This window comes from Cuculus canorus, chromosome 21 (assembly GCF_017976375.1).
Source record: "Cuculus canorus isolate bCucCan1 chromosome 21, bCucCan1.pri, whole genome shotgun sequence".
In the NCBI taxonomy this organism is placed as follows: Eukaryota; Metazoa; Chordata; class Aves; order Cuculiformes; family Cuculidae; genus Cuculus; species Cuculus canorus.
In genome coordinates, this window is record NC_071421.1 from 651,724 (window position 1) to 667,887 (window position 16,164).

A 16,164-nucleotide genomic window follows, 5' to 3' on the forward strand; every position below is an offset into this window, starting at 1 on the left:
AGCTGAGGGGTGCCACGCGTGCAGGAAAGCCGCTTGTTTTCTTTGCAGCTGCTATCAGGGACACAAAAGTAGTGGAAGCTTTTTCTAGCTGGAAAAAGGAGGGGTGTGAAGGGAGTGAGAGGCTGGTGACAGGGTGACAAGGTGGGGGACAACGGATATCACAGGTAGGCAGAGCCGTCCCAGGGATCAGCAAGCAGACCATCTTGCAAGCCTGGTGCTTATGCTGGAGGGGAGAGGGCCCGGTGCCTGCAGGAAGGAAAGGTTGTGGTAGAGACTAAGGATGCGAAGGTGGTGTGAAAAGTCCAGCAGTTGCCCACAGTGAGTGCCCTGAGGGTCCTGGGCTGGTAAGGAGGCCTGCAAAGACCTGAGTCACTGAGGTGTGGGGAGAGAGAGGGACAGCCCTGTCCCTTCTCCAGAGGGCTCTCCCCATGGCTCCAGCCAAGGCGTTCTGGCACTGGTCTGTTTGCGCTGACCTGGGTGTGTAAGGAGGGATGTGGACTCACCCCTGTTTGCTGGGGGCTCCTCTCTGTGCAAGAGACAGGTGGTCCCTGGGTCTCTGTGACACCAGGACATGCACGTGGACCACCCATAGCAGGCAGGGCATAGTTTTCTGAAGCTAGTTTTATTCATTACTTGTTGGGGTTTGGAACTGGATGATCTTTAAGGTCCCTTCCAACCCAAACTATTCCATGATTCCATGATTCTGCATTTACAGTCGATAGGAGTTACCTGGCTGGCATTTCTCTCACTGTTTCCTATTCTCCGTGCACTCCTCCAGCCTCTTTTGGCTCGGTCGGTGTTCTCCCTGCTTACACATCCTGTGCTGTCAGGCACCAGCGGTGAGGGACTCTTTTCCACCCTTTTGGAACCCATCACCTTCTTCTCTGCTGACAGGGCTGGGACCTGAACCACTGTTGCGTTTCGAAGAATTGACATATCGGCTCAAACAGAGCTGTGCTGCCTTCGGAGCATCACGGGGGATGGCAGGGGTCACCCCATCACCCATCAGCTCCTCGGCCAGCAGAGATGCCCAGCTCCTGCCGTGGGGCAGAGCGGAGGCAGAGGCTGTGTCGGAGCAGACCGATCTGATGGATCTTTCAGGCTGGGATGACTTGAAAATGAACACTTGGAAAGAGCGAGACATTCTCCAGCGATTCATGCTCTGGCAAAGCAGTGGGCCACCAGGGAGAGGTGCCGGGGCCCGTTAGCATTTGGAGCACGTAGCCAGGAGAAGGGCTGGGGGAAAGAAACCCACAGGGCAGTCAGAGTTTTCCGCTTTGCGGTGCATGTGGAGAAACACTCCTTCAGGGTTTTTTCTTTCCTTTCCCTTCCCCCATCTCTTCCCTGCAGCTGAAGAACATTAAACACATGAAATGCATTAGCTAGGATTTTTCCTTTCCCCTGCCCCCCTCTTCTAAGCTGGGGACCTCCAGGAGGAAGAGGCCTATGAATTGACCCTGCCCAGTGCTTTAATTGACAGGTCATTAAAGATGAATGTGTGGCTAGAGAGAAATATTCAGATTGCAGGCTCGTTGTTGTCCGTGTGGGATTTTAATGATTTATGTTTCTTTCTCCTTCCCTCCTTCCTACCACCCAACTCCAAACAATCCAGGCACCATGGGAGGTCTCTTTCTGGATGGTGAGGAAAGCCCTGCGCTGGAAGACATCAGCAAATGGACGGTGGAGGATGTATGCAGCTTCGTCTCCAACTTGTCTGGCTGCGCCGAGTACACTCAGGTAAATCTCTTCAGAGCCTCAAGAACATCAAGGGAGGAATGTGATGTTCTCCCATCTGTGCCTATTTTGCTTGCATTTGTCCATCCTAGGAGGAAGTCTCGTCTCTCATTGTCCAGCTCAGGCTTTTTGAAGCTTCCCTGTGCTCCGTCACAGCGCTGAACACGGCGGTGGCTTTGTGTGGAGCAGCCATACTGTGGCTGGGCTGTCCGGTTGTGTCTGGATTGGGGTGGGCAGCTCATGGTGCCAATCTAAGTATTGTGGTCTCGTGCTGCGCTCAGAGCATTGCAGGCTGAGAGACTTGGGGTTGTTCAGCCTGGAGAAGGCTCCAAGGAGACCTTAGAGCAACTTCCAGTATTGAAAGGGGCTCCAGAAAAGCTGAGGAGGGGCTCTTGATCAGGGAGGGAAAGACCATTAGTTAAAAGAAGATGATGGATGGATGGATGGGTGTTTATGGGAGGGAGAAGCAGCAGGTTGGCTTGTTTAGAGGGGAGTTGAGCTGGTTTAGTGAGGATGATAAGGGATGGTGATGGTTTCAGGAGTGTACGTGTCTGGGCTGCAGTGGTCAAGCTAAAGGCTTTAAAACCAGCTACTCGCACTCTCTGTTACCCCAAGCTCAAACTGGGCTCTTGCACTGGTGGCATTGCAGTTGTGGTGCGTCTGCATTCCTGTATTGGAGAGTGAAGATCTGAGTTGCCTGGAATCTTCTGAATTAAGGAAATGTGCAGAAATCTTTAACGCTGCCACCTTGCAGAAGGATCATCTGTTTATACCAGGAGCTGGCACGGAAGGTGGACTGGTGGGGAAGAAATCAATAGCTTGCTGAGACAAAGATTCAGCAGTCTTCTCGGTGCGCTGCAAACAAAATGTTTTACGATAATGGGAGCCGCTGTAACAGCCTCCTGTCGTGGCCTTGCTCCGTTGCATTATGTAGGGGCGGGTGCATGGCTTAAGGGATGATGCATTTTTATTCACCATGGTTATATGCTTAACAGGGTTTTTACTATGTGAAAATGCCAGTGTTCAAGGGCAGCCCAGCTCCATAGCTCTAAAACTGCAAAGCTGTCTGTGCTCTCTTTTCCAAAACCACAGCTGCCGGGGAGGTCTGGCACTGCTCCGCAGGCTTCTCCTGCCAGGAAAGCCCAGGCAGAGTTTGGTGGTTACGCTGTGCATTTAGAAATGTGTTGCAGACAAACAAGAAAACTTGAGGAGAAACAAAAGTTGCCATCCCCGCTTTCAGCCCTAGACAGTATTCAGCTCTGTCCCCACAGTGGATCAGGACCTATTGGGACACATGAAGGGGACAGTTTTCTTAAGTTTTAAGGTGATTTGTGGAGGGTTTTAGTGCCAAGCAAAGGGAGGCTTTTGGCTCCCAGCCATGCTGGCTTCAGAGGAAGGAAAAGAAACCAGTATAGTAAGTTTTCATAGAATTGTTTGGTTGGAAAAGACCCTTGAGGTCATTTGAGTCCAACCGTACCTGTCCACTACTAAAGCATTTCCCTGAGCATCTCATCCACCCATCTTTTAAACCCCTCGAGGGGTGGAGACTCCACCTCCTCCCTGGGCAGCCCAAGAACCCATTTTGGTGAAGAAATCTTTCCTGACGTCTAATCTGAACCTCCCCTGGCACAATCTGAGGCCATTTTGCCAGGTCGAAGAGCAGAAACACATGCTGCAGTCATGAGGAGCTTTGCTGGTAGAGTCGAGCAGTAAAAAACACTTGAAACAGCTTAGCTGCCTTGGCTGTAACAGCCAGTGCTGCTCTCCAAAGGGATGGCTCTGGGCTACCGTCTGCAGCTGAAAAATCAGCCGTTAGAGTAAACTGACACCCCCACTCTCCCTTGTGTTTAGTAGTAATAACACTTTGCATAAACCACTGCTTGGGGAGACAGAACGCAGCAGTTCATTTGGGTGGGTGTCCAGTATGAGCTGGGCGGTGAGAACATCATAAAATCTCTAGGTTGGGAAAGACCTCTGAAATCATTGAGTCCAGAAGTACCTGTCCACTACTAAACCAGATCCCTGAGCGCTTCATCCACACGTCTTTTAAACCCCTCCAGGGATGGGGATTCCACCACCTCCCTGGGCAGCCTCTGCCAGTGCCCAAGAGCCCTTTCAGTGAAGAAATTTTTCCTGATTTCTGATCTGAACCTGCCCTGCCACAACTTGAGGCCATTTTGCCTCAAGTTTAATAAGGTGGTTTAATAAGAAAAACCAGCATCTGACTGACATCTCGCAGGGCCAGCAGGAACCTGCTGGCTGAATTACCAAATGATGGCAGGGAAGAGCGGTGTAGGTGCAGCCCTGTTCTGCACATGAAGAATGGAGCAATAAGAGCACCCAAGTCTTTGACCTTTACAGCACAGTACATACTAGATGGAAAACTCTTGCATGACTCTGTCATTTGAAATAGATAGAGGCAAAAGAAAGTATTTTTCCCCATCTTTAAGATGGTGTTAAAGTGGTATAGTTTTGCGTGGCTGGGTGTATTAGAATGTGCTCATATGAAACTGCCATTTATAAGACTGCTGTCGATTCTGTGATTATGTGTGTGTACATCACCAGGTTCTGCTTCACTCAGCTAACAGAGAGAGGGAGGGGGATTGTTAACGGAATGCAGTTGGCTCGGTAGTGCCACATTCAGTTGTATCGCGTGGCTCCCTCAGTTGATACAGGGGCTCTGCAATGTTTGTTAGTCCATGCTGCTGGAAGTGTTGGGGAATAGAAAGGGGTTGGTGCTAAAAGAGACTGGGCTTATCTTCCCTGATCTCAGCTGATACTCTGGGTATCAGGAATCGCTGCCCAACAGCGTGATGGACTCTGTTCCTTAGGCTGCTCACATGTTCTAGGGATGGTTGTGATACAGGACAGGCACAGGAGGAGAGAAAAATACCCAAAAGAAGTGCAAACCTGAGTGCTGCACATGCATGGAGCCAGCTGCAGATCGTGCTCCACAGATCTGGTTTTGTATTTTGCCTGGAGACTGGGAAATTAGCAGCTTTGAGAAGGAAATGCATGAAAAAGTGTGTTCCTCCTTTTCAGCTGCACGTTCCTCACTGAGGTCTGCAAATTCTTCTGAAGTTCCTGGATCAACTCTTTCTAAATATCCACGCAAGTGTGAGTGACCTAGGATTTGCCAAAACTTAGATTCTCATCTTTTCTCCTGTGTCTTCTGCTTTTTTTGGAGTTGGGACAGGGCCCCTGGGCATGTCACTCTTCTTTCTGAAGCCCATCATACGCTGTCAGCTGGGCTTACTCATTGTGTCGTGTTTGGGTCCACTGGTTTGGTTGCTAGACCTGAGAGTGTTCCCAGAGAAAACATTTCACACCCCATCCCAGCATGAAGGAAAAGAAGTATTGCTTTATCTAAACTGGGCCCCACCAGCCCTAATTCACATTCCCTCGTGTCTCCTTTTACGTGTTGGCTCCTAGTGTTGGGACAGGCTGCCCAGGGCAGTGGTGGAGTCTCCTTCCCTGGAGAAAAAACTTGTAGGTGTGATACTTCAGGATATGGTTTATTAGGCATGGTGGTGTGGGGCTGATCGTTGGACTGGATGATCGTAGAGATCTTTTCCAAACTTAATTATTCCATGATTGTATGAGTCTAGCTGTGGAGACAGGATTGTATAAATCTCTCATGTATTCATATTTGCTAGTTCATCACAGAGGCTCTCAAGAGGCCACCTCTTCTATGGTGTCCTTCTGCGCATAGGCAAGATGAGAGCGTTGGATCCGTCACTATTGGCATTTCTAAACTTGGACCTGTGTTCTGGTTTCTTCCAGGTATTCCGAGAGCAGGCTATTGATGGTGAGACCCTGCCCCTCCTGACAGAAGAGCACTTACTGAACAACATGGGGCTGAAACTTGGACCTGCGCTGAAGATAAGGTCACAGGTAGGAGAATTTCCTATTTAGTAGCAAGTGGCACTCTTTAAAATTGTCCATGGCTGGAATACGGCTGTCAGGAGATCTGTTTTTTTGACTATACTTTATCAAGCAGTAAGTGTTTATTTATTTGTAATTCTGGATTCAAGAAAGCTTATTCTGTTCTCCAGAAGTGTTCCATATCTTCACCTCATAGCCAGTTCAGGAAGAAAACACAGGCAGTATTCAGTGCCATGGGGGGCACAAGCAAATAGTTCAGGACAAGTGGTGGGAGGGAGTAACAGAGATGCAGCAGAAAACTCCTAAAATGTACCAGCTCCTGCTAGAAAAGACACTTCAGGCTGTTCCCACAAATACCAGTCAGGAAAGAAGAAAAGTTGTAAACGGGCAAGGCAAGGGAGGGGCTCCAAATCAACTGAACCTGAAAACGGTCATCCTGAAGTACCTGAAGAACTGGGCAAAGCCATCTCTGGAACCAGCTCTCTTTTTTTCTAGACTGGATGTGAACCCTTTGCTGCTTGGTTCCGTGTAACTAGATGGCTCGTGGTGGCTTTCCTTTGTAGCGATGCTTGAAGCACAAATGCATTTAATACGTCTCAGCATCATCTGTTGATTACTTTCCCTCCCCAGTGAGTAATGGACCAGCATTTCCCCTTCTGTGCTGTGCTAGTAACAGACTTCTGTAATGTTTTTATAGAATCATTAAGGTTAGAAAAGAGCTCTCAGCTCATCAGTCCAGCCGTCAGCCCAGCACCACTGTGCCTGCTAAACCATGTCACAAGTGCCTCAGTCATGCACTTTTTGAACCCCTTCAGGGATGGAGACTCCACCACTGCCCTGGGCAGCCTCTTTGATGCGACACAAGTCTTTTATTAAAGAATTTTTCCCTAATACCCAATCTAACCCTTATCTCTTGCCGACCATAGCTTCCTGGTCTCGCTGATGGGCTGTGTCCCCTGCCCCTGCCTGTTCACTTCTATTTTGATACCTGGAAGTAGAAATAATATTTGCCTTTGACTTAGTCAAGTTTGGTGTTTTCAGGGACCATATTTGCTCTTCAACATAATAGTTTGCTGTTGAGCCCTCATAGAATCATAGAATGGTTTGGGTCGGAAGGAACCATAAAGATCATACAGTTCCAATCTCCTTGCCATGGGCAGTGGCACCTCCCACCATAGCGATGTTTCTTCTTCTCAAAATACCATTTTCCCCTCATCTAGGACTCGGCTCTGCCTGTAGAGCCTTGCTTTCTTCAATATGCTTTGCTGCTCTGCCTTCCTGCCTGGCAGTCCCTGTGACTTCCATTTCAGTTACCTCCACTCCCCTTTGGTTGGACTCAAATCTAGACCAACATCTCTGCTTGCTTCTTTCTTTTCCCCATTTAATAATCAGAAAATAGCTTCTGACACGTGTCAAGAACAGGCCGTTCCGTTGGCTTCCCCTGGGGATTCTGTCATGCACACGGTTGTGACAGCAGTGTGCACATACATGGGCTGCACAGCATCGCTCTTCTGGCACTGCTCTCCTAACCCCACAAGCTATACATTTGTTATATTATGTTAAAACAATAAGAGCGACTTTACTGCTTTCCCTACAGCCCTCGCTGTTTATGAGGGGCCTAATAAAAAGGTTCTGTGGGCAATTGTTCCCCGTGGGTCAATTCAGTAGGAAATAAAACTCTTTATGTTTCTTAAAAAACAGAGGATGCCAAATAGCTCACAGACATTCTTAGATCGGATTTGGTGGGGGAATATGAGATATGGGCTGAAAGGAGAAAAACCCTGCTTCCATTTAATCAATAGTGTTTAAAGTTCTATAATAAGGCATGGTTGGAGGAGGGGAGTAAGTGGGGAGCAAAGTCCCGATGTTGCTAACTGAATAATGCTGCAGTTGTCTGGTTTGAACACAAGCCTGTGTTTTTGTTTAAGCTTAAATGTGAAACAGCTGTGTAGGTGCTGGAAAGTTGTGGGGCCTTTGGCCCTTGCTGGGAGGCGAGAACTGCTGCAGGAGAGGTTTCTTTCGTTCTGCAGACGAAGGGAGAGGCTGCAGGCTTACAGCTTCCTGTGCAGTTAACAGCACCCACCCTGCAGCCACATTTTCCTCCCTCACCCTGTTGTCCTTACCCCCCCACCCCTTACACATGCAAAAAGGGTCCCCACTGCAAGTCTGAGCACTTATTTTAGCCCGAGATATTATCTAGGGTAAACCTTGCAGGTCCAGCTGTACTGAAGTGCCTGGTCAAACAGAGTCAGGGTGCACTACTGCAGGGCACAGTCCTTTAGAAAAAAGGAGAGGACTCCTTCCCTGGTCTCCTTTGGTAAGTCACCAAGAGTTTTTCGGTGGACTGGGACTCTTCTGTCTGCAGTCCACTTTGGAGTACTTGGGCTTGCTGCACAAAAATGCAGATTTGATGGGTTTCTGAAGACACTTTGTGCACATTCTCATCCCTTTTTGCCCTCCTCGCGCATGTATTTAATTTATTTATTTATTTATTTAATAGGTCGCCAAAAGAGTGGGCAGAGTTTTGTACATGGCAGGCTTCCCCATGGCTTTCCCACTGCAGCCTCCTGGTTTGCGGCCGCCGGAGCGGGACCTGCCCGCAGGCGATCTCCGGCCGTCCTCCACGGGCAGTGTGGCCTCACCGTTCAGCAGCGGCCTCCCCTCCGCCAGCCGCGTTTCACCAAAGCAGGAAAACGGCAACCCCTCCATCATCGCTGGGATCGACACCACGAAACCTCCCTCCTAACTGCAGGAGAGCTCTTGGACTGCTTCTGGAACTGAGGTTCAGTTGAATAAACTGAAGGTAACGCGTTTTGGGAGCCCAGGAGAGGCTCCCTCAGCAGTGCGAGACACAGGAGGGAGGGAGGGCGGTGAGTTTTTTTGGATGCATTTGCTTTTTGGGGGAGTTTCTTTAAAAAAAAAAAAACAAAAACAAACCACCTACAGAAGTTTTAAAAACTGTGAAAAGGGAAGGAAAGAAAATGATCCAAAGATGTACTGAGACAACACAAGTGATGAGAAGATGATTCTGGAGGATGGCAGCAGCATTCCCTTCCACACCCCTTCTCGCACACCACTTTGAGATGAAGAGCACAGATGGGGAACAAATGCTTTTCTTTGCCTTTGAAGAAATGGCTTTCAGGATCTTCTGGGTGTGACTCCAAGCAAGGAAGGGGAACAGGCGCTGCTCCTCCCAACAGAGTACTCAGCCCCCCTGAGCAAAAAAAAACCCATCAACAGTGAAACCAACCACCTTCCCAGTTCTCTCCTCCTCCCTGGAAGCTGTGCTCAGTTCCTCATTCAGGTGTCTATGCATCTCTAGCAACTTTTAAAACAATACCAAAGACAGACAAAAAGAAAGATAACAAAGGCAAGTTCCGGTCCATGTTTACTTTAGAGTGGATGGTACGGCATGGCAGTTCGGTGCTGTCCCCCGCGCCGGGGCTGCCGTTGTCCCTGGCACGTTGTCCCCTTCAGCACAGGCAGAGAGGGGCTTCTGCCCACGCTCCAGCCCTGCAGAGCTTTGGTTTGTTTTCATTAGATGTTTTAGTTGAAGAGAAGAAGAGAAGAGCGTGTGCTGCGGTGGGATGCAGGGTCACAGGCCTCACTCCAGCGTGGCCCCCTCTCTCCTTCGCGTGTACAACAGACTCGATTATACATCGGGGTGGGGTTTTTTGTTCACAGGGTTGGTTTTCTTTTCAAAGCCTTGTTACAGAGGTGGATGTAGTTGCACATTCAGGCCTGCTGTGGACCATGAGATGGAAACCTGGGCATTCCCAGACGAGGGGAAGGATGCCAGGGAGTTCAGGCTACAAACAATGGGTAGAGTTTTTACTACTGTGAATGAGACGGTAACTCCTGGGGGTGACCTCCTGTGACTTGTACAGTTGTGAACAACAATCACATGTGGTACTTTTCTCTCTCCGCCCTCCCCCCCTTTCCTTTTTGTTTAAACATTGCACGTGCTACCTTTTTTCTTACAAAATAGCTTGGTGGTACATTAGCTTCTTTATATTGTAAAGAAAAAAAGTCGTTATCCATCACATCACGATAAAAAAAAATGCTTTCCAGCAATCAATTTAAATAAAAAAGACTTAATTTACAAATGGTACCCAGCTTCCTGAGCTCCCTGGAGGTGGTTGCTTGACCCAGGCAGTCTCCTTTCTTTCACCGGGTGGTCACTGGGACCATGGCCTTACCACTCACATGCTCCTTGTGCAGTGGAGCTCCTTCATCACTGGCCTAAAAGCTGATTCAAGGATGGGTTCACAGCTGCCAAAAGGCAGAGAGCACCTTGCCCTGCTAAGTTAGAGAAAGGAGAAAAAAACTCCTTTCTTTTTTGGGAAGAAAAGGTAAGTTTAAACCTTCTTCTTACAGTTAAGAGCTTTCAATTCTCATCTTGGCAGTCATATCCCAGGCTCCCATCTGTAATTGCCTGAAGATGAGTCCTAGGGAACCTCGGTCTTGACCCAAACCCCTAATGAAGCAGCAGGCGCTTTAGTCCCCTCAGAGCAGGCTATAAATGATAACAATAATTATAATAATGATAATAAATCTCAAATCACTAATTTTTGCCATTAGTCCCCACCTTATGGGATGAAGTTATCTGGGTCTAGAAAGGGCAGGTCTAGTAATTATTGCAAGTGCAGATGGGAAAAAGAAACACTCTTGATCCCTATTCCTGCCACTAACCTCCAGAAAGACGTAAGGAACTCTGAATAAAGCAAACACCCCATGACACTGCACTGAGCAGTAATGACCTGTGCAGTAATGATGTCTGGAAGCAGGAAAGAAGCACAATGACCTCTCTACATACACCGAGTTGTTATCACTTACGCACATGAGCGAGAGGGAGACAACCAGGCTACGGCACATCTGGGTTTTTATCTGCACAAAAGCACTGTTTCTGAGCTGTGGTTCTTCTGACTCCATGAAAATAGAACTTGGAAAAAAAAGTCATTCTTTCAGAATGTTTTCTAAAAAAGCATCTTGTGATGTGCAGAAGCGAAGCTACCTGCAGAGGAACACGCAGGCAGAGATGACCGTGTCTGTGCAGGTACCTTGGCAATCCCTCGCGCTGACAGAGCTACTGGCCACACTGAGCAATGGCAGCAAGAATCAAGGTCATATTTAGTCTTGGCCCTTCAGCTTCTTTTCCAAAAATCTGCATTAAGAACCACCAATACTCTTAACACACATGGTTCATTTTCAGGAGTGCAGCTGTCAGATATGCCCCTAAGAATACTTAAACTATTCCTTCTTGCCTGCACAACCACCTCCCATCTTCCCCCCAGCCTCCCCTCCATACCCTACAGCACTTACTTAAAGGTAGCTTGAACAGATAACATTACAGATAAAGGCTCCCTTTTGCAGCAAAGATTCAAAGCGCTGAAAACTCTATGTATAATCTGTATTTCTTGGCAAAAAGGAGGGTTTGGTGAAGGCCCCAGAGCAAAATCTGGGGCCACGTGGGTGGCTGAGTTGGCTGAAGAGCCAGGAGGACCTCATCCTTCCCCTTGGTCCACTAACACTCCAGCAGGAGCTGAAACAGTACCCTACGCAGATTTTAATGAGGGCTCTTTATTACCTGTGCCGAGCAGTTTGACTGGCTTTGATGTGACCACAGTTTTATTGTTAACCAAAAACAACTGGTAGAAAAAGCTTGCAAGTCCAAGTAGCGTCCCCGCTGTGTCACTGAGAAGGTCTTAGGTGGCACCTGGGATGGCCTCCCACCCACCACGCTCCCCAGCTCTTACCACTGCCGAGAACCAGCTACAGGTGCCAAAGGGTGGGCAATCCCGTAAGGGATAAGCTCAGAGCGGGTGGCTGTGAGGGTGCTCAGTCATCATCAGAGACATTCAGGTCCTCCACAATGTCCTCGTCTCCTTGGGCCAGCTGTTCAAGGTCGGAGTGTGACATCCCACGAGGGCAGCTCTTCTTCTTCTGTGACCCCTGGGAAACCTGAGCAGCTTCCTTGCCTTCCTCTGCGGGTGGAAAGAGTGAGAGGTGTAAATTCTTCTTTAACGAGAGGGAGAGTGAGGCGAGTCGAGGCAACTCATTGCTAATTAATCCCAGACACTCATTAATTTATTGGCGCCACTGCAGCTCCCAGATAGCGGCAGGAGAGCACTGCAGGGAGCTCCTTACGGCATGAGCAGAGGAGCCCTGACTGACTGTTGTGCCTGAGGCTGAAATGCAAAATAAGGGCTGGGGGCAGGAGACAGGCGGTGCCTCCAAGCCTTCAGCCCTCAGAGCAGGCGTCCCCACTAGAGATGTCAGGCTGGGCATTAAGAGCTGACAGAAAGGAGCTGTCAGAGGTAACGGCAAGACTCCCACACACAAAAAACAGCCCCAAGCTCTCCCATTTGCAGATATTTTAACAGCACAGAGCACGTGTGAGACCTGGATGGATCTACGCTGTGCTCCTACAGGCCAAAAGCAAAGGAAGCTGCCATTAGGGGTGAAGGAAGGGAGAAGCAGAGTTCCTGCTCCCCCAGACACCAAGGAAAGGTGCTTTTCCTTCAGCTACTCCAGTATGCAAAGAGGAAAACGCTCCCTCTTTATCCTTTGCAGAATTGTCAGAACACGCATCAAACACCCATCTATTCTCGGCGCCAAGGTTCGTGTATGCATGCCAAGCCACAGCCATCTGCCATGCTAAATCAGTCGGATTTCGCTCTCACTTGGACTATTTCCCCCTTCCTGCTCCCCAAACGAGTAAAAGGGAGCAGCACACAGGAGCTTTTGTGGCCGTTCCTCACAACCGCACATCCCACCCTGGCATGCTGAGGACCAGAGGCTTGGCACGCTAACACAAAAGCCTCAGCAAGTGGCACACAAACACCGGCAAAGGAGCACCACTAGCAGCCAGAGCCCCTGGCAGCCCCGCTTCCGTCTGCTGGGCTACAGCGCGACTTGGCAGGCAGAGGCGAGACCGAGCTGAGCGCAGCGAGCTGCACTGCTGGGTGCTGAGCAGGCTCTATAGCTGGCTGCGGCTCAGTGCAAGGGACGGACGGGGAAGATGCTCTCTCCTCAGCTGCAACAAAGCCTGCTTTGGCATCTAGTGCAGCCCTGGGGACACAGCTGGTGGGTTCTCAGCAGCCGTTTTGACAGCCATTCCTCTAGCCTCTCACGCTGACACCTAACCGCTCCTACCGATTCCCAGTGAGCAGCCACTAAGCAGTAAAAGTGATCAGGACCGAGCCCAGAGCGAAGCCAGTGCTTCAAGCAGAGCCTGTACTCGTACTGTGTCAGTGCAGAGACCCCAGACGAATGCAGGGCTTGGGGAGGATCACCTACTAGTCCTGTCCTGTTGAGAAGCAGCAGCTAAAGGGTTACCCCTGAGCAGCACCCCACAGCCTAGGCAGCGCTCGGATGAAGAGTGCAGCCACCCTCCACACCCCGATGCATGTGTAACCTGTGGAGAGCCTTGAAGCAAGGTTTCTGAGCCCTGCTGGGGTGGGCTGCGCTTCAAGAGTTTGTTTGAGCCTCTCTGCAGGAGGCCCCTGAAAAGAGATGAAAGAGACTGGAGCCTTGTTAGAGCAAGGCTTGCAAAGATCTTAACCCCTTCGCTCTCTTCTCAGGATAAACTCCAAACTGCCAGGTGTCCTTGTCCAGGGGGGGTGTGTGTGTATGTAAAAGTCCCTCCTGACACCCTCAGCCTAGAACAGCAGCACAGCAAGGAAAGAGGAGATAGTTTTTCTCTAGGGGAGCTCCCAGAATGCAAAGGAACCTCCAGGTACCAGCTCCATCCCTCTCCCTTTGCCCACCGGCACTACTTACCATCTGAGTCACTGCCTTCTTCCAATTCTTCTTCATCCTCCTCGATTTCATAAACTCCTTCATCATCATCGTCATCCTCACCGTATTCCTTGCTGCTTGCCTCCGAACTGTCATCTGATGCCTGCTTGGCTTTGGCTTTACCTGCAAGTATTTTCACTATGTAAATGGAAGCACAAAGCGCAGCATGCGAGCATCCCTGCAGGTGGTGTTTGGAAGGGGTAAAGTGCCACCACCCCACCAGCCACCCTCAGGAGCGCAGCACACACACACGGATGGCAAAACAGCCCTGTGGCCCAGACAAGGACATGTTTCATTTCAGAGGCACCTGCTAGTGGTCAGAGAAATCATCTTGGAAGCCCATCGCAGAGTTTTACTGCTAAAGCCCAGGATTTGCTGCTACCTGGGATTTATGGAGCATCACTGGTGCAGCACCAAGCATCCATCAAGATACCTGACTGCCCCGCACAGAGACACACGAAAGCTAGAAGAGGAAGGTGGACAGAAGAGCACAGTAAGAAGAAATGGGCCTACAAGAGGAGATGTAAAAGGAATAAATCACAAAGAGGGATCAAAGAAGGGCTGGTTCTGCTGAGAAACAGTGCCTGCGTATTCCCACCTCCACTCCTCCATGCTCCACTGAAAACAGGGGTAGACTGGTTCAGGGCATCCTTGTAAACCTCTCCTACCTTTATTCCCTTTAGTCACAACAAAAAGGGGCAGAGAGAGCTGCTAATTCTCTCTGCAGCTGGCCAGGCCGGGCCAAGGCAGCCGGAGAGGAAGCATTAAGGTATTTCAATGACAGAACATAAATTCTGCACAGAGCGAGCAGAAGACCCAGCTGCTTCTCGCCCCCTTTCAGCCACCACCCCTGAGCTAAGCTCAGCTCAGCGCTGCAGGTTGCCCTTCCTTGCTTACAAAACTACTGAAGAAGCTACTTACTCACACTGCAGACTCTGCTTGCAAACAGCCCGTGCATCTTTCTCACATTCTTGGGCCCCACTGTGGCACCTATTTTTTGCTCCCTCCTCAGCAGCTGACCTCTGTTACGCACTGAACTGGATACAGAGCCATTAATAAGCTGGCTGCTCGCGTTCCCAGCTCCCCGTCATCACCCTGCTTGCTCTGTTTTCACCCATGTGTCAGCTCTGCCAGCACGCAGCCTCTGTGCAATTGCCCCCTGAGGGATCGGAAGCCACATCTCACCGACAGAGCGCTCTCAGGTGCCTGCAGCCGTGCGGAGAGCACCCGCTCCGCAGAAGATGGATTGTGGCGCTGTTCACGGCACCACATCGTACGGACGGGCAACAACCGAGAGGGGCACGCTCTCATCCATCAGGCAATGATAGTCAAAACACTGACAGATCCAGCCACCAGCTCATCCGAGAACGTGCAGAGAAAGCAACTGTGGGCAGAAATTGGGCATGTGGCCCTCGGGTCATTCCTATGACACTGGACTCTGGAGTGTTGTGTGCTGCCCCATCCCTGGAGGTGTTCAAGGCCAGGCTGGATGGGCCTTGGGCAGTCTGATCCAGTGTGAGGTGTCCCTGTCCAGGGGGGTTGGAACTGGGTGGGCTTTAAGGTCCCTTCCAACCCAAACTGTTCTATAATTCTATGACACAGGCAGCAGGCTGCTAAGAGGAATTTACTGAACTTCTCCACCCTCCTGCTTCTCCAACCTCTTGTTCCTCACCTCTAAGCTCAGCCTCTGTGTCCTCTTCCACTGATGGACACACAGAGGGGACCCCATCCAACCTTCACGCAGAACTCAAGCTTCCATCTCCTGAGGCACAAGTGCATCAGCGAGAGTTCAGAAGAAAATGCTCAGGGATAATGAGTGCTTCTCCCCTCTTCCTCCTCCCTCTGCCTCTAGAGCCTCAAGCTGACAACCCACAGCAGGAATTCTGCTGCTGAGAAGGGCTACGATTATTCTGCTCGGAAATGAAAATGTCTGACCTCTCCTTCCACACCCCCGGCCCCCACCAGTCTGGCATTAAATTGATGTAATATGATTACGTGAGGGATAAATGAAGAAACCTGTTCAAGTTCATTAGAGGCACACCAACACCTAATGTGGACAGATCACTCATTACAGCCGGGCCCGCAGAGACGCTGCAGCCACACTCCCTTCTCGCCTTTAATTGCCTCATGACGAGGCAGCCCAGCACCTCTTTCTAAGCTATTAATAATTTCCAGGAGCAGCCGCCTTTCCTCCCGGAGATCTGTCAGCTGGTAAATGAGAAGAATGCATGAACTTCCCTACCCCCACACTACGACTGAGCAAATCCACTCTCATCTCCTGGTTCTTTCTACCCTTGTCTCCTCAGAGGTTCCAGAAATCGGGCCAACTTGTTTCTCTCCCCTCTTTGCAGAGACCCAAGCAAGGGAGTCTCTCCTGCCTGTCAAATTGTTTCTCCGTCCCAGAGGGCAGCCTGAACCGATGTGATGGAACTGTTTACATTGACCACCTTTCATGCCAGGGGAGCGCAATCCTGCTGAAGGGAGCTTTCAACTCCACCTACACAAGGCAAAAGGAGGGGGAATCTCCCCTCAGATCCACAATATTAGGAAACAATTGGATATTCATCACTTCCCATCTTTTTCCTGTGCTGCAAACATCAAAACACTGCTTACCATTAATGCCTCGGTGTGGCTGCACCGCAGCCAGGTCCAGACCAAGACAAAGCAATCAGAAATAAGAACAGGCAGCATTATCTAAGAAGTGCCGTTATGCTGGGACCCTGGACACATGAACTCAAAAGTCCT

General features: G+C 49.9%; 2 protein-coding genes across 9 annotated transcripts in view; one reads left to right on the plus strand and one right to left on the minus strand.

Moving 5' to 3' along the window:
- SAMD11 (sterile alpha motif domain containing 11) overlaps positions 1 to 10,994 on the plus strand; it is a 233,663-nt gene extending 222,669 nt beyond the window's left edge. For all 8 annotated transcript variants that reach the window (XM_054085465.1, XM_054085468.1, XM_054085467.1 and 5 more), the window contains 3 exons: positions 1,613 to 1,737; positions 5,518 to 5,628; positions 8,120 to 10,994. In XM_054085465.1, coding sequence (XP_053941440.1) covers positions 1,613 to 1,737; positions 5,518 to 5,628; positions 8,120 to 8,365 — 482 coding nt within the window. In that variant the 3' untranslated portion in view covers positions 8,366 to 10,994. The remainder of the gene's footprint in view (positions 1 to 1,612; positions 1,738 to 5,517; positions 5,629 to 8,119) is intronic.
- Positions 10,995 to 11,180: 186 nt separating this feature from the next.
- NOC2L (NOC2 like nucleolar associated transcriptional repressor) overlaps positions 11,181 to 16,164 on the minus strand; it is a 49,425-nt gene continuing 44,441 nt past the window's right edge. Inside the window, exons 18-19 of the mRNA XM_054085474.1 lie at positions 13,402 to 13,542; positions 11,181 to 11,603 (exon numbers count right to left, since the gene is read on the minus strand). Of these exons, the coding sequence (XP_053941449.1) occupies positions 11,458 to 11,603; positions 13,402 to 13,542 (287 nt within the window). The 3' untranslated portion in view covers positions 11,181 to 11,457. The remainder of the gene's footprint in view (positions 11,604 to 13,401; positions 13,543 to 16,164) is intronic.